The sequence below is a fragment of the Eulemur rufifrons genome, chromosome 9 (assembly GCF_041146395.1).
Source record: "Eulemur rufifrons isolate Redbay chromosome 9, OSU_ERuf_1, whole genome shotgun sequence".
Lineage (NCBI taxonomy): Eukaryota > Metazoa > Chordata > Mammalia > Primates > Lemuridae > Eulemur > Eulemur rufifrons.
The window spans coordinates 7,068,550-7,091,754 of NC_090991.1; the positions used below are offsets into that span (position 1 = coordinate 7,068,550).

The following is a 23,205-nucleotide window of genomic DNA, read 5'->3' on the forward strand; positions in this document are numbered from 1 at the left end:
AAATAGCAGAACTGATATGTATAAGAGGTAGTTCTTTGAAAAAGCATAATAGTAAGACTAGATTGCTAATCCAGGAAACATTGACACACAGAAAATTAAGAACAAGAAAAGATATATAATTTCACACATGGAGATTTTTGTGAGGGGTATTACAGTTTTAAGCCAATAAAGTGTAAAATGTCCAATGGATGTTTTTCCCCAAAAAATAGAAATTAAAAATTGAATTTAAAATTAGAAAGCTTTATATGCAAAGATTGTGTTACCAAGTATGAGAATGAAGTATACGTAACAGTTAAAAATGTGGGCTATAGCTCTAGCCTGCCTGAGTTTGTAGTCCAGCTTCACCTGCTAGCTATGTAACAGTGGGCAAAATATTCAACCTCTCCAAAATTCAGTTTCCTTATCTGTAAATTGGTAAACTCATGCAGTCAATGAAATAACACAAGCCAAGCCTCTAACACTGTGCTAAATAGAGGAACCCCCCAAAAGACACCACACATTTTATTATTGCATTCCTTCAAACTTCCAAAGAACAGACATTTCATATGCTGTATTAATAGGTTCAAGGCATACAAAAAGATGGAATGTTATTCACTTGGCTTTCCAAAATGTTGACAGTGTTAGCACAAAGAAACTCTAATTTTCTTTATGAATATATATAAAATATAAGCAAATAGAATACAGTGTTGTAATGAAATAATAAGATACAAGAATCAAATAAGGTATTTCCCAGGAATAAATGAATGGTTCAATATGAGGAAGTTTATCAATCTGCTTTGTTACATTGCTAGACAATTGACAGTGTGTTGACCTAGAAATGATGCTTTTAGTTATTAGCCTAAGGAAATGAAATATGGCCAAAGATTTGTGTTCAAGGTTGTTTGATATAACATTATTAAACTTATAAACAATCTAAATACCAAAAAATAGGGGAGTGCTTAAATATGCTTAAATATATTATGCTTAAATGATATATAGACATATGGAATATCCTATAGAAAGACTATGTGAAACCATGTACAATGTTTCAAAGAATATTTCAAAACATGAAAATATATTCACGATATGGTCCTCTTTAAGTATGAAAAAAAGATTAAAGTAGTATGTGCAGCATGCTCACATACAGGGAAACTAGATATTTTTTATCTGTATGTATGTGTACATATATGTATGTGCAGTTAGCTGGTTTCCTAGTTCTTTCTACTATAAAAATGCTGCACAGAATAATATACAATTGTCATTTGCACAAGTGTGAGGATCAAATCACCATGTCTAATCCATTGTAAGAACTGCAATCTGCGTGCAAAATGACACACAAGATTATTCGTTGTAATATTAACTGCATATGTTTGTGGGGGATGTGGGAGTATGTAAGAACACACAGTCATTTTGGGGGAGAGAGGAATAAAAGGAAAGACAACAAAATGTCACAGTGGTTATTTTAGGGCAGTTTTAGTTTCCATCTTTATATCTAATTGTAAAATTTTCTCCTTAATTACAAGGTAGGAAAAAATCAAATGTTGATTGAAACAATTTAAGTGAGATTAAACAAAAGGAAAAGCACTGTACTTATAAATTTGAGACATTTGTTCTGTTAGTGACCTCATCTGAAAAAAAAAAAAAAAAACTACGACAAAGATTTCAGTTAAGGTATTTAAAGGGTTTTATATAGTGTCTGGAAAATGGCAGGCCAATAATATATATTCACTCCCCTGCACTCCAATCCCCATTTAAATCAAGATCATTGTGAGGACTCATTTTTTTTTTAAAAAGCACATGAAGGTATTTAGCACAGGGCATGGGGCATAATTTGTTATCGGCAATTAGAATGGAATATGAATTCTACATAACCCCTTCCTGGTGACACAGAGGCTCTAAGATAGAAAACTAGAAGTGTTTCTCACTAACTGCCTCTCTGCATCATTCAACTGGGGTTTCTCCTATTTCTTGCATTTGCCTCTGTGATATTGCCATATTTCTTAAAAATTAACAAAACAAACAAACAAAAAGAAAAAAAAACTGAAATTGGTTTTCTTCTTGTCTCTGGAGGACAAGCAAGAAAAAAAATCTGTCCTTTACATCTTTTTCTGGGTTCTCTCTTCTGGCTTAAATTCAGATCCGGTGTAGAATCCATGCAGCCTTTGGCAAATAGTTTCTTCCTTGGTTATGACTCAACCTGTCTTGAGAAGGGACAGCATCTTCGTTGGGGTGGGGAACCTGCAGCCTGGGGGCCACATGTGCCCTTCTGGATCCTTGAGTGTGGCCTCTTGACCAAATCCAAAATTTACAGAACAAATCCATTTAATAAAGGTATTTTGATAAAGGGATTTGTTCTGTGAAGTTTGGATTTGGTCGAGGGGCCGCACTTGGGGGTATGGAGACAGTATCTGGTAGGAGTACATGGGATGATTTGTCTTGGAAGTGGCCAGAGACTAAAGCTAAAATAGATCTTGACAAAAAGATACACTGTGGGCCTGGATTAGGAGATGGCCACAGCAAGAGGACTTCAGGACTCACTCGATATGGGGGGTGAAAGGAGGGAAATGGTGAAGATGACTGAATTTCACATTCCAAGCCATGGAACATTAGACCATGGACAGAGGCCTGATGTTGGAGAACAAAATGACAAGCGCACTTTGGTATTTAATGGTTTAGGGGAAAGAATTTCAAGGGGGATGTCCATAAACAATTTATTATAAAATCTAACCCTACAGATCAGATAGACCTCAGGTTACAAGTATAGATTTGGAAACCATCTATTTGGGCAAGAGGGTGGAAGCCCTAGAGTAGAACTGAAATCTTCATAAAGACACTTGAGCCTTATGGAGCCCTGGTGTTTAGAGAAGAGAAGAGGAGATGGGACAGAGTGAAGGAGCCAGGAAATGAGTAGCCAGAAAGTATAACGCCAAAGGCAGGAAAGATGCTTTCAGTAAGATGTAAGGAGATGGACACAGATATCGCAGTCCTGCAAGGAGGACAGAGCTGTAATCCATGGTTCAGGTAAACTAAAACTAAGACCTCATGCCTTTCCTCTTTCCCTTGCTTTAGTTGAAATCAGACATATGCACAAATGAAAAACAAGAATACAATGTTGAGTTAAAGCAATAATGTAATGCTGGAGTGTACTGTAGTGGTAAGCCAAATCTTCATCCAAACAATGTTAGAAGTCATTAGAATGTCTTGCACTCTAGGCTTTGGCAACTGACTATATTAATTTTGGGGATCATTCAATCAAAGTGGGCTTTTGCATTATTAATAAAGGAAATGCTTTTGAACTATTAGGCTGTGTCATTTAAAGGTAGGACAGACCTAGAATCCAGGACTCCTGACCTCAGGCAGTGGACCCAGGACAAATCAAATCCCCATAAAGTATAAGCTCCCAAGTCAAAGCATCCTTTTTCTGGTTAACCACACCCTAATACCCCACCACCACCACGGAAAGAATCTACTTTCCCTGCCCAGTTCTCCACCCGCTATATGCAGACTTGTCTCCACACTTTTCTCCTCCACTCCGCCACTCCCCCCACCCGCCACCCCCACCCCCGACCCCTACAAAGCGTCTATGGCGAGTCAGCCAGATCAGGGATGTGGGTGGGTCACCATGGTGACAGAGGAAGCCCTGCTGCAGAATGAGAGAGACAGAAACAGCAGGGGAAGTTTCTTTAAGCCTAATGCAATGACCTCTGCCTTTCTTAGACATGCTTCTTTTGATCCAGAGAAGCACATGAGATGTAAAGAGAGATGTTTTTATATTGGAGAGACAGTGGAATGCCTGAACTCTTCTTTACAATTTTCTTTTCTATGATTTTCAGGTGATCATCAGTCTAACCATCCGATTTTCACCAGTGCTACCCAGATCCCTCCACATGGTGAGAGATGATTGAGAGCACTCTGCATTCCACCCTCATTCCCAGTGGTGCCATTCTACCTACTGATGCCGACCAGGCATCAAACACATGGCCATTGACTCACTGAAGCTAAGGAGGTGTGAGGAGCCATGTGCAACCCCCCCACCCTACCCCCAGGGACACAATGCTTCTCTCTCACTTTTAGACTGTTTTCCCCTTGGTGTTTCTGTCTCTGGTATCAGAGTGATCTTCTGCCCAGAAAGGAAAGGAGCCGGAACATTTCTTGACCAATTTCTACTTACAATCTACATCACTTTTTGCAGTCATACATTCCACATGTCTACAACAAGGAGTGTAACACTCTCCGTTACCCAAAGCTACTTATGGTATCATTTACAAAGGACATGAGACTTGGTTAAACTATATCAATCCTCTCCAGACTAATTAAGATTTGATAAAACTCAAAGCTGATTTGGGCTTTAGCCTCTTGGCAGGGGACGAGGCTGGAAGTTGCCGAGCAGAGGAGTGTTAGCATAGTGCCAAAGGGTTACAAAACCATGCTTCCCTCTTAGGTTGTAACATCCTCCCACCACATCACAACTTAACAGAGAAAAACTATTTTTGGTACCTGCTTCAAACTCAATAGAACATAAGACAGCCATGTAAATGGAGAACTATCAGTCATTTTTGTCTCTTTGCTCTGAAAAAGTGAAAACATCGTTAAAGTTTTAGTGAGAAAGAAACTCAAAACAAAGATAAATTCTGCAGCCCACCTGGGAGGGAGATCTACCACTGTCGTGTCAGATTACGCTGCGCCTCAGCATGGAGGTGGAGAGAGATCGTAATTAGGAAGAGGAGAGTGGAATATTTTGAAGTGCTACGTTCCTGGTAGAAATGTGATGAAAGCAACAGTATAATCAGATGTGTCAGGTTGTGGGTCTAAGAAAAATTAGAACCGGGAGAAATTGGAGAGATCAGTTAAAAGAAGCTGCTACCAGTGGTGACGTTGACAGTGGGAACAGAAGGAGGGCTGAGATATGAAACATTTTGAAGAAAGCATTGGGAAAGCTTCATTACTCACTGAATATGGCTGATGAGAGCCATTATGAAATTGATTAGAAGAATAGGGGGAGGTCTATTAACACAATCTAAGGAATCAGGAAAATGGCCAGTGTGGAACAGGGGATGGCGAGCTTGGATCTGGACACCTAGAATTGGATATGACCATAGGATGTGCAAGAAAAATTATTTGACGGGCAGTTTGGAGTGTAGAAATGCAGCCTGGAGGGAGGGGAGAGCTGAAGATGTAAGTGCAGCTTTGGAGGAGTAGCAGAAGTCTCGGAAGCGGGGCAATCTGTGCAGGAGCGCTGGGAGGGAGAAGCAGAAGGTGGAGGCAGGGAGCTGGGGGATGCCCTTGGTGAGCAAGCAGCAGCAGGAAGAGGAGCCGAAAAGGCAAGCGCAGAGAGCTCCACTTGCTCAGTCACATTCTCAAAGAACAAGCACCAAGCTGATTTTCCCTAGAAGGAGCCAACACAGGCACAGACTCCTGAATACAAAAGGAGGAGCCATTCTTCCCTCCTTGTCTTCCTGCCTTCTTTCTCTCTTCCAGCTGGAGCAAGGAGATGGGAGTGGAGGGGACCCTGTCCCTGCCATGGGGCAGTGCATAGGGCAGTGGGAGCAGAGTGGCCTCTGCCTTCCTTTCTTGGATGTTAGACTTTTCCCCAGAGGTGACAGAGCGACTCTTAAGAGAGGAGGGGGCCTGTGTCTGCTTAATGCTCTACGAGGAGCATTAATTGGATCCTTATAATTTGGGCCAAGCATTATGAAGGAATCACAAAAACTGGCAGGCAAGGCTCTGCTGTCAAGGAGATTGCAAGCTTTGGAAATCGACAAGCCCAACTCAAGTCAAATTATTTGAGGTCAGTTACCAAACTGGGTAGAACTGACTAGAAGAGTGATACAGACTAGAAGAACAGATATCAAGATACGACATTGCCACAGTGGAAACCTTGAGTAAGGGGGGACCTTGATAGAGGAAGAGGAAGGGCGGCATTCCAGTAGTGGGGGGGTATGGAGGGGCTATCATGGTGGAGGCAGGAGGCAAGGAAGAGTGGGCCCTGGCTCCATGACATGCTTTGGAGCACAGTGGTGGAGCATGGGTACCCAGAAATATTGCATTTGGAAGTGGGTAAGCTGAGTGATGCTCTCAGAGGGATTATGATGCCAACAGGCAGAGGGAAGCTCACTCCTCTCCAGCGTGGCCAAAGTGAAGACACAAGGGCTAAGAGCAGAGTGGCTAGCACCCCCTCTGGGGAGGAACGCTCCTAGGTTCCTGCCCACTCCACTTCCTGGCATCTGTCCTGATCCATGACAGGGAGGCTCCTTCTGTACAGCATGTTCTGATCTCTCGGGGATGGAGAGCACACACCCCCCCCCCCGACATGTGTACTGAGCTGGTGTGAGCACCAGCGCATTGGCTGAGCTCCCCTGGCTCCATCCCCAGTGTTGGGGTGACAATGCAGGCAGGAAGGGACAAAGAAGCCAGGAGTCCCCTGCATGTGGGGCTTCCCTTGGACAAGGCCTGGGATGGCTTCTTTCTCTCCCAAGGCCCACAGAATTCCTGCTTGCCATGGGTTGGCATTTTCTGTCGAGAGGCATGGGAAGCCACAGTCCTGCCATACATTTGCCCAAGGTTGGGCCTGCCCCTTCTCAGAACTTCTTTGGCCTCGAAGTGTCTCAAACCCAAGAGAATGGAGGGATGATGCTGCTAGGCTATAGCCTCCTGGCCACCTGAGTCTGGGAATGGTACCACCATTTCCCCAGCAACCACCTATTGTCCCCCCACGGTGGCAGCTCCTCCTCCAGTTGGTGGAGCACTGAGGCATGCCGGACTTCCTGCCAGGACCTCCATTCCTTTCTGTCCCCATCCTCACTGCCACTCCCTCACCTGCCCTGCACGCCCCTCCCCTCTCCTGCCTTACTCCTGGTCTGCCCTGAGCCCAGCTCACCCTGCCTGTGCCCCACCAGTCAGTCCCTTCGTTTCCCTCTCCCCTCTCCTTTCACTCCCCCTCCCCTCTGTTTCCCAGGTCTGGCAGTGAACAACACTCCTTCCTTTCTCTTCAGAGTCTGGCATCCAAGGCCCTGTCTCGGGGAGCAGGGAGAAAGGAATGATGTGCTGTGCATTTTTGCCTGCATTCTGCCCTCCAGAGGCTTAGAGGTGGCTAACGGAGGGGCTTCAGGGAAGGAATTAAAGTCCAATTAAAGTACAATAAATTGGCTGTGTGGCTCCTGGTGGCTTGTCCAGTGTAGGACTTCCCACGGTGGGAGGGGCTACGTGAGAGGTGGGATGACGGTGACGTAGGGATGGAACAGGGGTGGGGATCTCGGTGGAGCTGGGTCCTGGACCTGGTTCTTCTGTGGGTACATAGACAAGATAAGCCACTCCATCTCCTCCAGCTCTGACTTTTCTAAGCCTAAGAGCTATTAGGACAGGGACAGCACCTTGACACAGGAGATGACGTTAGGATGCCCCCGAGTCCCGTCAGGCTCCCATTTTCACCAGACAACCCAGTGTTGTCCCAGGAGAAAGAACCTTCTCCTTACACTCAGAGTCACATCTCCCCTTCCCAGAGTGGCAAACTGTTGCATGAGTCTGTTCTGTGCTGCTACAAAGAAGTACCTGGGGCTGGGCAGCTTATCAAGAGAAGCGGTTCATTTGGCTCACGGTTCTACAGGCTGTACATGAAGCATGGTGCCAGCATCTGCTTCTGGCGAGGGCTTCAGGGAGCTTCCAGTCCAGGGAGAAGGGAAGGGGGAGCAGGCATGTCACATGGGGAGAGAAGAAGCAAAGAGAGGGAGGAGGTGCCAGGCTCTTTTAAACAACCAGCTCTCGTGTGAACCAATGAAGAGAGAACTCAGTATCTCAGGGAGGGCACCGAGCCTTTCATGAGGGGTCCACCCCCAGGACCCAAACACTTCCGGTCAGGCCCCACATTCAACACTGGGGATGAAATTTCAACATGAGATTTGGAGGGGCCACACATCCAAACCATATCAACTGTCATGGTGGCTGTTGGCAGCCAAAGCAAGCACCTGCCCCCAGGCTTGTGGACAACTGGAACTGAGCAGGAGGGAAACTAAGTCAAGCACCCACTGTGTCCTAGCAGAGAGGGCCAGGAAAGCAGGATGGAGGCTGTAGTCAGGGATGAGGCAGAAAGCGGAGGAATAGAACCTGGACGCTTCCCTCGTGCCTGCCTCAGCCTTGGTCCTCACTAACAGAACGCGCCCCTCCCTTTTCTTGCAGAGAAGCCACGGATGAACAACATCCTGACGTCGGCCACCGAGCCCTATGACCTCTCCTTCTCCCGCTCTTTCCAGAACTTGGCCCACCTGCCCCCATCCTACGAGTCTGCAGTGAAGACCAACCCCACCAAGTACTCCTCTCTGAAGAGGCTAAGTAAGCCGATTCCCCTGGGAAGTTCGGAGTTTGTCTTTGGGGCCTCCAGCACACCCTCCTGTGTCTCACTTTCTTGACCCATACCCAATGGGTCAAGTGTGGAATCCCAAGAACAAAGAAAGAGTTGTAGGGTGGAAAAAGAGAACAGACAAGCCCCTTGCTTTTGTTCTTTATGACCTGAGTCCTTTCTTTTTACAGTCAGAGGCCATAGAATCCTCAGATCCACATTCCCCTATGAGACAACATTTCAACTCATACCAAAATAACCCTTTCTCCAGCCCCGTGCCCCACCTGCCTCCTTCAAACCATGGGCCTTCCTTGCTCTATATCCTATCTTGGAACTGAGGTAGCAATGCCCAGAGCTTTCTCTGAGACCCCTGCTAGAGATCCACAAACCAGGTCCCTCTCTAACCAGGTCAACACTGTCTTGAGGAGACTCTCCCCTTCCTGCACACACACCCCATTTCTTCATTCCAATCCAGTGTATCCACTGATCGCAGCTCTACCATTTGAGTCTGGGGAGGCTCTGGGAATTGATGGGTTTAAGACACTCAAATTTCAAGAAAGTATGTTGAGAGACTTTCTCGTCTTTCCTGACCCTTGGACCTTCTCTTCCCATTTCCCCATGAGTCTCTTTTGATGACAACCCAGCTGCTGTTGGAGCCCTAGGGCCAAGCATTTGCTTGAAGCTACAGAGTAACCTACCCTGGCAGAAGTTCAGCCCAAGTCCACATCAGCCACCTTCATGGTGGAGTGTTGAGTCTCTATGGCTAGATGTTGGCATCTCTGATGATCTGAGGAATCTGACGGATGCTCTGGGTGAGGGAACGTGGCTCAGGAGACAGGATACCCATCACTGACCGTGTGGGCCAAACAAGCAGCAGACAGCATTCCCACACTTTGCAGGGCTCTAGAAGGCCATCAATAGGAGGCCTCATTCCTGAATCTTGGGCAATGCAGGTTTGTGTGTAACATGTAGGTTCTGGGTAAGTTCAAGGGTACAGAAGGCAGTGTGAGTTTGGGAGGGCTTACCGGATGGAGTGAAGCATGGGGCCTCTGAATGAGGTGCACATATAGGACTGCTCCAGCCTGCTCATGCTGTGGGCGCAAGCAGAATATATGTAGGCTGGCCATGTGGCTCTGTGGGGGCTGGTTGCCGTGTATTGGCTTCTGTGCATTGGCTGTTACTCCAGAGAAGGTGTTACTATGTTCCTAAGTTACCAGCTAAGCATTTTCACAAGTGCCTCCTAGTTGGAGCATCTTACTTTATTCTAGCAGGCGGCTGGTTCTGTGACCCAGCTTTCATAGAGTGAGGCTCTGGCCCTATTGGAAAGCTGCTACATGGGTGCTTTGGCGAGACAGGGGGCATTCTGTTTCAGGACCATGGAGTTCAGGGGGTCAGACTTGCTGTCAACTCTGCCATGAACTCTCCAGGGACCTTCAGGGTGCCCCTTAACCCCTTGCTACTCAAGGTGGTCCATGGACTGGGTGCATGAGCATCACCTGTCACCTTGTTAGAGATGCACGCTCTTGGGCCCACCCCAGATGCACTGAATCAGAATCTGCACTTAACAAGCCTCTGGGGGTTGGTTTGCACATCCGGTGGGGAAGCGCTGCCTTCACCTCTCTGAGCCTCCATGCCCTAATCCATAACTAAAGGGGTTTGGCCAATTATCCCAGGAGATTTACAGGTCTGTGGTGGAGCAGGAGGGGTGCAGGGTTCTCCCTGAATCCTGGCTTCAGTGTCACCCCACTTGCCTTCTCTCTCTGTCTCACCCCTGCAGCCGACAAGGAGGCTGATGAGTACTACATGAGGCGGCGGCACCTGCCTGATCTGGCTGCCCGTGGCACCCTCCCCCTCAACGTCATCCAGATGTCACAGCAAAAGCCCTTGCCACGGGAACGACCCCGTCGGCCCATCAGGGCCATGTCCCAGGACAGGGTCCTGTCCCCGGAGCGGGGCCTGCCCGATGAGTTTGGCATGCCCTATGACCGCATCCTGTCAGATGAGCAGCTGCTCTCCACGGAGCGCCTGCACTCCCAGGACCCACTGCTGTCCCCGGAGCGGACGGCCTTCCCCGAGCAGTCGCTGTCGAGGGCCATCTCGCACACGGACGTCTTTGTGTCCACACCCGTGCTGGACCGCTACCGCATGACCAAGATGCACTCCCATCCCAGTGCCTCCAATAACTCCTACGCCACCCTGGGCCAGAGCCAGACGGCAGCCAAGCGCCACGCCTTCGCCTCGCGCAGACACAACACGGTGGAACAGCTGCACTACATCCCGGGCCACCACACCTGCTACACAGCCAGCAAGACCGAAGTGACCGTGTGACTGGCGGGGCAGGGCGGGGGCTGCGGGGTGGGGCAGGGCGGGGCAGGGGCCAGGAGGGGCCAGGAGCGGAGCTTTTAGCCTTGCAGTTCTCCCTCCCCTCATCCCCTCTGTAGGAGGTGGGGGTGGGCCACCCTTGCCCAGAAAGCCATACCCCAGGACGTAGCCCCATGGCCTGGTTCAACACGCCCAGACCTGGGATCTAGAGTGATCGTTCTCTCTTCCAGAAGAGTCAACGGGGAATGAGAAGGGACTAGGCCTCACTCTCACCCCCACCACCTTCACCAACTCCCTTCCACCCCACACCCCCTTTTTCCCCTCCTGGGGACTCAGCTGCAGGTTCCGTCAGCCAAGAGACCCTCGCCTGAGCCTGGGCCGAAGCTGCCTGGGTTTGGCTTGGCCAGCAGGTGCAGTCAGTGGGCTGACTGAATAGGCTACTCGGCCTCATTCATTTACCTAGAACCGCATCACGGAAATCTTCTAGTGCCTAAAAACTGCCTGCTCGCTCTCTCGGAGCCAGGGAGCTGCTGTGTCCATAAGCACAATAACGACCCTTTTCTTGCCTGCTGGGACCCTCTGGTCCCCACCAGTGGCCCTTCCTGCATTGACCCCTGCGGACCCCGCCCTAGCCCTGCGCCCTCTCCTCTGCCCTGGCACAGTGGGGGACTCCCTCCCTTCAGCTGCCTCCCCCTTGCTGCCTGCCCAGAGGGCCCCCAGCCTGTCCTTTGGGGGGCTTTGCTCGTCCCCAGCCCTGGGTGTTTTGCCCTGAGTTCTCTGGGGCTTTGGCTCTAGCCTTCCCAGTGGGGAGTAGTGAAGGGGTGCAGGGACTTTGGCGGTTCCCTCTCTAGCTAGCCAGTTATCTCCACACCCCCTCCAGGCCTCTGGATCTGAACTATGACTGCCACTCAGGCCTGCCTTCTCCACCTCTGCCCTGTTCCTGGGAGGCGCCTGTGGTGGCCAGGGATTCAGGGTGGGAAGGGCCACTGTGACGCCCAGGGTCTCAGGGCTCACCGCTCCCACAGCGCAGGGCTCTGCCGTCTCCCACTGTGCCCCTCAGGCAGGATGGAGGCCGAGGCTTCTAGACAGCAGCCGCTCAGCCCCTAAACAAGGAGGACCTGAGGTGGTTGTCCTGCACCCTGCCTGCTCCTCTGTCCCAGCTGCCCACCTGCTCTGCTCAGAGCTTACTCTCCCCACCCCTCTCCCCCCTGCCTCCCATCCTCCTGCAGCTCCATGCTTCTCTCCCGGCCACTCCTCTTTCAGACCTGTGCCTCCTCTGGATCAAAGGGACAAAGACTATTAGCAAAAGCAAATAACGGTTCTCCAGGCTACAGCCTAGGGCCACCTGGGAAGCTCCCCACCACCTCAATCCCTCCCTGCAGGGGCACGAGGGTCAGGCAGACCGAGGCCCTCGGCTCTGTGGGGGCCACCACTGTCAGCCCACCTCAGCCCCTTCTCTGCCTCAGCCTTGGGGTGGGGTGGGCTTGGCGTGACGGCCGCCTGGAGAGCTGGCAGTGAATTAAGCATCATCCACTACCCCAAGAGTGGAGCCTGGCGGGAGGGAGAGAAGGGGCTCCCCCATTCTCAGGGCCAGGGCACCTCCCTGGGCTGGGGCTGGGGAGTCAGCTCCAGGCTGTTAGGTGAAGGTGTGACACTAAAAATATGACTGTCACCACAGTCAGACTCCATCAACGATGCCCTTAAATGGAGTTTGACATTCCCTCAGTTCTGCATGTGTGGCCCTTTAAAAAGGCAGGTGTGAGGGGAAGAACTCCTCAGTGTCAACCCTGGGAATTTTTATTTGAACCAAGTCCACAAACCACAGAGAACTCAATGGACAGCTTCCTCTTACTGATTTCAAGGCTTCCAAAGCACTTGTCTCCTCCCTTGCCCAGAGTTTGCCCCCAGCCAAGGTGAACAGAAGAACCATGGCATGAATCTGGAGGGGTGAAGGTGGGGTTGCAAGAGCAGCCTTCGGCTTCTCCGCTGGGCAGGTGTCCCTGGGACAGTGCAGCCTTGAGGCCAGGGATGGCCCCACCCTGCTCCCCACAAACACATAAACCTCCTTAAGGGCTGGTCCCCACGGGTTTATGAGAGTTTGTTCCAGATGAGGCAAACAGGGCTGGAAAGGAGGAAATTAGTCTAAACAGAGCAGTTGATCACTCCCAGAAAGAAAAGGGGTGTCTCACCGCTGGGCCCTAAGCCCAGCACCCTTGAATCTGCTAGTAATTCTTGGTAGCCCAGTGGTGGAGAGGACAGAGGACCGGCGAGGGTGAGAAGCCCCTTCCCCGGTGTCTACACACCAACCCAGAAAGTTGATCTCACCTCTGGCTTCCACGTTCTCCAGCCCTCGGTGCGAGGCCCTTCCCCGGGGCTGTCCCCAACCCTGTCTCTGACAAGGTATCTGTCTGTCTCAGGGGTTGTTTGATAGGTTGATTCCAAAACATTTCTCATCCCAGCCTTGGCACTGTCTGGTTTAAAGCCTCTGATGTCGGTCGGATTGGAAAATTCCACCTGAATGCTTACTTCTTCTGAAAGATTTCTTGTGCATCACCCTTGGGCCCAGAAGAAAGAAATGGAGGGAAGGAGGGAGGAAAGGAGGAAGCAGAGAGGCAATAAAGAGAGAGAGAGAGAGAGATTGGTCTACAAACTTGCTCCCATTCAGTCTCCCATTTGAAAATCCAGAAAACAATGTTGTAACTGGGACACAGAGGTAGCCCACTTAGTTGTCGCATACATCTTTACAGAACAGGCAAAGCCACTTCACCAGTCAAGTTCATACGGCAGATAAAAGAGCATCCACTCTGGGGCTGGAACCCAGATGCCGTGACTTCCAGCCCAGCCAGGCCAGTGGCCTCTAGTACACATAGAAGGCCCATCTTCCCCTATAATAGGAGCTCCCCTCCTGGAAAGGGACACCTAAAGCCTGAGATGTCCCTGTGCTCATTAGTTCTTTTGTGCACATCTCCATTGCTCTGACAGGAATGGGCGTGGGTCTTCCCAGGTTCTCTCCTGCCCTGAAAGTTATCCCTGCTGCCCTTGGCCTTGAATGGCAGCACAGCTGTCCTGATGCCCCATGCCCCTCCATCCCTCCCATCTTGCTTTCTCCAGTTAGCACCTGGTTCTGTGCATCCATGAGTCAAAAAGGCTTTGCCCAGACTCCCTGAACCTCCTAACTAGGCTTCTGCCCTCAGGGCTCCCCAGTGTCTTGGGGAGTGTCTTGGGCCATGGGTCTGCCCCTTAGAATGTTCCAATCCTTCTCACAATTCAAATGTTCCCCTCTCTTTCCACTCACACTCCCCAAAACTCCTGTCTGAACCTCAATCTCCTGCGCCAATTCACACTTTCCTTCCTTGCGTCTCCCTCTTCCTCCATCTGCTCTTCTCCGTCCCTGGTCCTACTGTAGTCTCTAGTTCTACAAGTCAGAGCTCTCAATGAAAACAATGGAAGAATCAGACATTTTTCAGGTCTTCTGGTTGCCTCATCGGTGTATCCTTCACCTCCTGCCCCGGTGAAGTAATACCCCAGTGTGTACAGCCTAGGGCTCTCCCCTCTGATCTTTGGGAGAGAGAGGAAAGGACCTGTCGTCAGAAATGTCACGGCCTCTGATGGTCAGCTTTGGTTCCTGTGGCTGGCAAGTGCCCTGCAGTTCCCGACCCAGCGCACTCTCAGCCCAGAGGCTCCTACTCTGGCCAAAGACTCATATCCGCGGGGGCTCTCAGCCACTGCTCCCACTCACTCGCCCCCTCCCTGCTTGTGTGCGTCTCAGATCCCGCTTTGTCCCAAAAAGCTCTGAGGGTCTCTTGAGTCTCTAAGCACGGAGGAACATCCATACCAACATCGCTACCACCAAACTCAATCCATTTTCTTCAGAGATACCTTGTCTGCCACCAGCCACCAGCCTCCACCCTCAGATTCCTTCCGCCCAACTGTGGACTTGACCCAAGGTAATATGAAAGGGCTGCCAATCACTTGGCCCTAGAAGGCACCTGCTCTGAGAGGAGCTGACATGTCACCTCCCGCAAACATTCCTGTCATCCTCTCTGAATCTGGGAAACTTTGCTCTGGAGTATTTTCAAGAAAGAGCATTGTGTTTTAATGAAGAATTTTTCAGGGTTCAAATGTTATTTTTTATAAATGCAGCATTTTAATGGCAGATTCAATATGAAAGATATGTCTTCCTGAGCTCTATATTTGATTTGGGAAGGCAGCATACTCTAGGAGAAAAAAAAGCACAGGGCTCAGGCTCTGGAGACACAGCTTCCAGCCCTGGCTTTGTCTCCATCCTGTTGTGTGACCGAGGGCCACTCATGTCCCCCGCTCAGTGCCTCAGTTTCCCCATCTGTAAAACGAGGGGCTTTGATGAGATGAGCTCTGAAGTTTCATCCAGCTTTTACATTCTAGGGCTTTCATTCCCTGCCAGTGCCCACTCCCTTCCTCAAGTCCCTCCGCCCCTCCACTCAACTACAACCATCCCCGAGTGCTGCCCCAGGCAGCAATGTCCTCAGATGCCCCAGACAGCCCCAGACAGCCAAAAGACTCCTCACTGGAGCCTGGGTGGACCCGATGGGCTCGGCCACCTGGGGATGCTCTCAAACCTGAAGGTTACCAACCATTCAATGGGTCACCAACTGTGTGTCACGGAAGCCCTCTCATAGAGACACACCTAAACCATCCTGGGTGGCTGGGGAATTCTAGGAAATTCTGAGTTTGGAGTTTCCATTTTGGATATGGTCCTTATAGCTGGAGGGAGACGGTTCCAGTTTCAGAGGGGACTGACCGGAGAAGAAAGGTTTGGAAGTTTGCCCACAAGGGCATGAGGTTTGTATTTGAGGGAAGCTGGAAAATGCGTTCCAAGCCACAGAGGAGCACGCCTGGCACAGGCTCCGTGTGGCAATGGATGTCATTATATTCCACTCTGGAACGTGCATCTTGAAGACCACATCTGGACACGTGGCTCCATTCCAACTGGAGGATGAGGAGGCGGCATCACCACCTGGGCTGCGAGGAGGTGGGCACTCACCCATCCTAGTACCTTTCTCGCCTCTCCTCATGACACTACCGTCCTCCCAGTGAAGGCTTGTGAAAGGAGAATGGAAAGTCCAAGTCTGTGTCATCAAACCCATCTTGTAAATCAGGAAACACATTAACCTGCCATCAGTCAGAGAAATGACGCTGTGGTTGTGCATTTCTTTCGTGTCCTCCCTCCTGAGGGAGGAGAAGACCCTGCTCAACTTTGCTGCCCACCCTGCAGTGACCCCTGAATGCCACTCCATGGGAGGACTCAGTCATTGGCTTCATAGTGGCAAATATCCCTCTAGTTCTATAACTCAACTAGACATTTTGTAGTAAAGAATTCTTAAAATTCTCTAATAAAAAGCAATTCTTACTATAATATTTTTAGTTTGGGGACACGATTTCCTAAGGGGGGATTAATGAACATTTTTATGCATTAGCCCAGTTTATCGATTCCATGTTTATTATATGGTAGTATTGATGAAAAAAGTACCTTTCTATCTGTATCTTTGCACAGTTTCTTCATTACTCATATGTAAGCTTCATGATGGGCAGTGCTCTCGCAACTGCTTCTCTGTACAAATCTCGTCATTCTACTTACCTGTCAAAGCACATTCTATATGTACTGTAAACAGATATCACTTTAGTAAGATTTAGTCTTAAGGATTTTTCCACTTTTGTCAGTAACAGATATTTATGGATTAAAAAAATAAAGCCGTTTCAACATAACCTGTGTTTCTCTAAGTAGCCATGTGTTTACTTTTACAGAGTCAAAACCACAGGTAACTAAATAATGAGTAAGAACGTAGAAGACCATTGGAGTTGAGGGTGGAAGCTAGGATTATTTGCAAACAGGAGCCAGGGAACTTTTAGGGTGATGAGAGTATTTTAAAACTGGATTGTGGTGATGGCTGCACACCTCAATAAATTTACTAAAAATCACCAAAGTGTATACTTAACAATAGGTGAATTTTATGATATACAAATTAAATTATATTAATGCTTTTAAAAATGGGGAACAAAAGGAATGTAGGAATGTAGTCCTTGAACAAGTACCCGTGGACAAAGTATCCCAGTTCAAAGCAGAATTGGATGTTCTCATTTTGTTTCCATACTCATCTACTCCAGCACTATTTATTATTCTTGGACATTAGGTCTTAGTTTGATTTCAGAGTTAGTTCTTGTAGTTACCATGGGTGATTAAAGAGTATTGGTAGTCAAATATCCCAGCCATTTAACCCAGAGAATCAGGTTATACCATGAAAAATGATTTAGATTTGGAGTTCTGTTCAAAATTCTTTTTATCTGGACAGGTTTTAAATATTATTTTCTTTGGCACATATTCAGCTTTGCTGCTAAAGTCATCTGTTGTTCTGTGTTTCTGAATTTTCACCAGAGCCTAGATACCAGTGGGCTCAGGTTCAGCAAACAAAGTGTTGCTAAACAGGACAATTGGCCAAACACCCAATTTCAGCATCGCCATAGTTCCTGGACTCCACAGACAATCGTACTGTTACCAACTCCCCAACTCCCTTGTAAATAAAATGCTTCTCACTGAATGCATTGGGCTTATATTCAAAAATTCTTTTATTCTCTTCTATCAATGGAATTCATTACCTAGGACAAAGTTACAAACCTGTTTATTATTCCTGTGCATTGTAACACATAACCACACGTATTCTGAAATGTGTTTATTCATTACAGCAATCACTATTGTAGTGTAATTACTTCTAAGTTATAATGTCTGTAACTCATGATGACTCATGGCAAGTACAAACACACACATACACATGTTACAAGTATAGGAAAGCTTCATTAGTCTACAGCCATTGTTAGAAGGAAACCCAAAGGAAAACAAAATTATGATTTGGAGAATTTTTTAAAAGAAATGTCATTTAATTATAATGCTTACAAATGTATGTGCATTTGTGTATAAAGACTAAATTAGAAACTCTCAGGAGACCTCCTTTATTGAACATGTAAGAATAATATGTAATTAAAATTAAAATCAGATGTGGGTCAAGAGGTATGGGTCAGAGAGTTCTGAACATGTTTTAAATGATGCTTCTAAAATACTTTTCTTAAATAGGCTAAATAGCCCCCTTTAAATATCCTAACTCTTAACAATTTGTTCAACCTTTTCTGTTTGATTCTCAAAGGTAAACCTTAATATAGATCCTATCACAATTGTTGCTAATTCCAAATTGGTAAAATCTGAATAAATGAGGTTTAATATACCATCATTAACAAGCCAAGGCCAAAAAAAACTCATGTTGGAAGCTGAGAACCTAAGAGTCTTGGGCAGCTTTTCACTGGCAGGGTCACTTTAGACACTAATTTTCTTCTTTAAGAATGAGAATGAAGCCCAAAACCACTAGGAAGGAGCAAGAAAGATTTTCCTGTAAGGATCTAGGAAGACCTGGGCAATTCACTGTTTGAGCTGAAAATGTCAGGAATGGAAAAATCAGAAAGGGTTTGGGAGCAGAGCCTGGAAAAGGAACACCTTGAAAGTGCCAGAATGTTAAGAGATGACCAATGTCATCTCTGGGCCTGGGTTTCCTCATCTTATTCCAATAACTTTCATTTCAAAGATGTGTTGGCTAATGACATCTCGGGGATTTGGTTTTCTCATCTGTAACCACTGGGGAATTAGACAGACTCAAGATCCTTCCTGAATCCATTATTATATCATTTAATCATCACAAAACGATACTCTAATTACATCTAGGCTTCTAGTTAGCTGAAAGAGCTCCTGAGTACCAATCTTTGTCTTGCCCATCTTAACTTTCTCATCCCATGAGAACAGGACACACTTGAAGAGCACTGGACTGGGAGTCAAGAGACCTTGACATCAGACTGGCTCTGCCAGAAGTTTGCTGTGTGATCTAGAAAAATGTATTTATCCTCCTCAAATCTCAATTTTCTAACTAAAACAAAATGAGTGGTCCAGACCCAGGCAACCTCTAAAACATCTCTCAGCCTCTTTACTCTCTGTTTTCTGTGACTTTGCCAAGACTTTGCAGGGCACTGGTGAGCTTAGCCAGTATGGTCCATGGCAGAAGGGGAGAGTGGGCGTGGGGATGGATAAAACCCTTGGCTGGAGCCACCACTTACGAGGTGGTGTCTTCCCAGTTGCCATCATGTCTACCCTGTGTCAACAGGATGGCTGTAGAGGAAGCAAAAATATAGAACAAGAGGAAGAGCAAGGTCCTCAGAAAACTGTCTCATCTGTTTGACTTCTTTGTGATTTCCCAAAATCCGCAACTTGGCTATCAAAGAAATCCCAAAGAATGCATTTGCACAGAAAATTCTAAACAGTTCGTTATTTTACTGTGTTTTGTCCTTAGAAATACAGCTCAAATGTATGTTTCAGCACCAGAGCTCTTTCCGCAAAGAGGAGAACAATTGTTTCACCTTCGAGCCTCAATCACAACCTCAAGTCCAAGTTCTGGAGATGTGTGGCCAGTGCAGTGTATGGAGACTTGCCCTCATTTCCAACTGTGTGTGCCTCAAGGATGCTTTCTTGGACCATTTATAAGAGCTTTTCCTGCAGGTTCATCAGAGCAATCACAGAGAAGACCTTCTCTGCTACATAAGGAATGCTGGCCCATATGTTGGTCTTCATTTCAGACTTAGAGAAAACTAAAAGTTGTCATCTAACACAGGGCTACTCCAAGTGTGGCCACAAAGCAGCCACAGCAGCGTCCCCTGGGAGCTCCTTGCAATGCAAGCTCCCATTGTCCCGCCCCCCCCCCCCCCCCCCCCGCGCCCCCGACTCTCCGAACCAGAATCTCTGGGGGTAGGACCCTGGACTTTACATTTTAATCCTTAGGTGATTCTCTGCACATCATAGTTTGAGAAGCACAGCATTGTTCCTTTTTTTCCCCCCAGTTTTGAAATTTATAACCCTATAGCAAGAATAAAGGCTTGGAATTCTGGGGATCAGAGTAGCCTTGGTCTATGTAGTCTGACAATTTTAGGCAAGCAGGTTCAGTAAAGAGATTAGAACAAAAATGAATTTACAGAGGATTAAGTATTTAGGAAATGAAGAGAAAACTGAGGCAGTATGTATAAATCACCTACAGAAAAGTTTAAATACAAAAGAAATGATGTGGCTGCTGGACAGCATCATAAGGTTGAATGGAAATCCTTAAAGATTGCACAAACCTAAGTGTGTCAACATTTGAAGAGAAAGGAGAACAGGGATAAGATATGGACACAGAACAAGATCTGTACCCTCAGGCATGGAAGGAGAACAAGAGGCGGGAGAGCTGCTCTTTTGAAACTTCTTGGGAAGGTGAGATGGCAGCTATTGTGAGACAAGTAGAAAGAGCTGCTCGGGGAGGCTGTCCTGGAGATCCCAAACTTCTTGGCTGTGTTTGAGGCGGAGTCATTGAATCAGGCAGGAGAGGCTGGATTGTGCTATGATGATAAAACCACTCCCAAATCTCCCTGAAACAGCAAAGGCTTCTTTGTTACTCCCACTCTGTTGTAGACCAGCCAGGACATCAGTTGTACTTCCTCATCCTTACTCAAGAGCCCAGAAACAGGTGGAATAGCCACTCTCAGCAATGTCACCTGTCACCATGGCAGAGAGAAAAAAGAGGTCTAGAGGGCCTGGCAAGGACAATTAAACAGTAGCTGAGAGTGGCACACATCACTGCTACACACCTCTTCTTGTCTGGGTCGGCTACAGGGTCCCACTCCACCACGGGGGAGCCAGGAGGTGTGATTCACCCACGTCCCAAGAAGGTGGATAACAGGAAATACCCAGTGAGCAGCACTGACGACCACCATAGACAGTCACCACATTGCATTTAGAGCTAAAAATTGGGGATTTACAAAGACTCCTTTCTCTATCATCATAGTAAAACTATCAAAGTGTTATCCTTTTTTAAAGCAGGAGAACCTTTCTACAGCTGACTTATTGTATGTGAAGCCAGTGGTATGGCCATTTCTATTTCACATTGGTTAGCAACATCTCATTCAGGAGGCATTTGGTTGTAAGAAACAAAATCTCAAATTAGTTGAAGCAAAAAATAAGAATACAATTATTCTTCATTATTATTATCATTATTATGGGATATAAAAGCATCTCACAGTGCATAAGACCTGACATATAACCAGGCCTCATGAAAGCTAAGAAATAGAAAGTCATCCAGAGCCACGCCAACACTCTCTCCCTCTCTCTCTCAATGTCATGCGCTCTCATCTCCTGCTCTCTGCAAATCTCTGTTTCTCTTGTGTATGTTTCCTTTTACACGTTTAAATTAGGCTGAAATGACACTTTCAGCGATTAGGTCTGTATAACCTTTCCTGTCCAGCCCCTATGGCTAGTTGACATAATCTCTCTGTGCCTCAATTCCAAAGTTACTGGGAGAAAACCCAAAAATCGCTATAATGACTCACTTTGTGTATCAGCTATTCATTGCTGCATAACAAATTACCCCAGACATAATAGCATAAAACAACAATGATCATTGCCTCAGCCAGACAGTTCTCACTCAAGGTCCCTTATGTGGGTGTAGTCAGACGGTAGCTGAGCTGGAGTCATCTCAAAGGCGTCCTCACTCACATGCCTGGCTATCAATGCTAACTTGGGACCTCAACAGAGCTATCATCTGGGAGGCTACCTGTGTCCTTTCCATGTGACCTGAGCTTCCTCATAGCATGGCAGCTGGGTTCCAAGAGCAAGTGTCCAGAGAAAGAAAGAGAGTGGGGGCAAGTAGGAGGGAGATACTAAGAAAGAAAGCCAGGCGAACGCTATTAATATCTCACCTTACATGATATAGTCTCAGGAGTCACATAGTGTTGTTCTCTCTGGGTAGCATATTCATGAAGTTCTGCCCAAGTTCAAGGGGGCAGGGGAATGGGGCAACACAGACTCTACTATTGTTTGAAGAAAATGTAGCAAGTTTACATTGTCAGAAAAGCATGTTGATGGAAGTTATTGCTATGGCTATCTTCGGAAAATCTGCCACATTTTGGGTCAAGGGTGTCTATCCCTGGTCCCATAGCTGTGGTCAGGGGAACTTGGATCACATACTATAAAGTGGTTGCCATCATCCACCTCTGGAGCTGTATGTAGGCAGTTTTCCAAAAATGATGTGTGGGGCGAGCACATATACCAAGTAGACCCTTTGCAAAGATATCCTTGAAGTACTGAGAAAGTATCCCATGAACAGATCATCTGCTCTTCTGTTCTAACCAATGGACTCCAGAGAAGACAGTGGATATGACATTCCAATAGTGGGTTCTGTGGACTCACATTAAGATATTTTCAACAACAGGGTAATGATTTTAAACTGTGGTGTTTCTCCCCCCTTCCCTTCTACTCTACTCTTTGCCCCACCATTCCAAATAACAGCAACCCTCTACCTACTCTGGTAGACAGAGACCAGAGAAAAAGTCTTTGTTCAACTTTCACTTTCAAAAGAGACATTTTTCAAGCCCATAGTGCAAAAATTGTTATGCAACTGCAAGAGCCATATAGTGGAAAGAAAAAGTGTCTTCTTTGACATCAAAAGCTGACCTTTGAGTATCAATGAGCCAAGTTTGGAAAGTTTGAGTTTTTACAATAAGCCACAGAGCAGACAGCATACAGCATGTGGTGGAAGAACATGTCTTGCTATACAAGACAGAAACTGGGAAAGGAACTCAGGGATAATCAAAGCGAGAAAGAGAGATCCCAATTCCAATCACCCACTATGGGCTGGGCTGGCAGGGACAGGGGCATAGGGGAAATGGACAACAGAACCTTCCAGATATAGAATGGAGAGTCCGTGGGTAGAACAGATTTCTGCCCAGCTTCCTGGCTGGATCTCTGGGATGTAAATTCCTGATGAACGTTCCATGCCAACATATGACAGTGATGGCAGCACAGAAATAGCAGCAAACAGGACACACTGTTAGAGGCCCCTCCCTCATCCCTAGGGCCCCAGCTCCTAAGTGATGCTCAGAAGACAACAAATGCCCTAGATGGGAATTTAAAAGGATCTCCTATGATTGCGTATCTCAGAGCTCACAATGTCAGAGGACTGCCATTACAGACAAATGAAGACAGACGCAAATCTCGATATAGAGTTACAGCATAAAGTTTAAAGTTGGTACATCCACATCCTGAGGCCCAGTGTCTTTCAAGAGTGGTTTTCAGACTTTTTTCTCTCAGGACCTCTTTACAGTCTTAGAAATTATTCAGGACCCCAAAGAACTCTGGCTTGTTTGGGACACATCTACATGCAATTATATAATATTTAAAATAAAAATAGAGAAAAATTAAAATTTATTAATTCATTTTACACTAACAACTATAAATGCATGATGTGTTAACATAAATAGCATATGTTTATGAGAAATAGCTACATTTTCCAAAAAAAAAAAAACAAACAAATTAGTGAGACGAGTGGAATTGTTTTACATTTTGCCAAGTTCTTTATGTCTGGCTTACTAGAAGAAAATCAGATTCTGCTGTCTGCTTCTGAAGTTACTCTGCTACAATATCACACCTTGTGTAGCCCCTCGAGGCAGCCTGGTGAACACTGGAGGAGGAGGAGATG

The 23,205-nt window shown here is 47.0% G+C and overlaps 1 protein-coding gene across 3 annotated transcripts in view; it reads left to right on the forward strand.

Annotated features, from left to right (window-relative positions):
* The window catches only part of SHISA6 (shisa family member 6), a 271,683-nt gene extending 261,044 nt beyond the window's left edge, over positions 1-10,639 (forward strand). For 2 of the 3 annotated variants that reach the window (XM_069483259.1, XM_069483260.1), the window contains 2 exons: positions 8,152-8,304; positions 10,089-10,639. In XM_069483259.1, coding sequence (XP_069339360.1) covers positions 8,152-8,304; positions 10,089-10,639 — 704 coding nt within the window. Of the gene's footprint in view, positions 1-3,812; positions 3,870-8,151; positions 8,305-10,088 lie in introns of all 3 variants that reach the window. The other variant, XM_069483257.1, reaches the window with a different exon arrangement.
* The last annotated feature ends 12,566 nt before the right edge of the window (positions 10,640-23,205 follow it).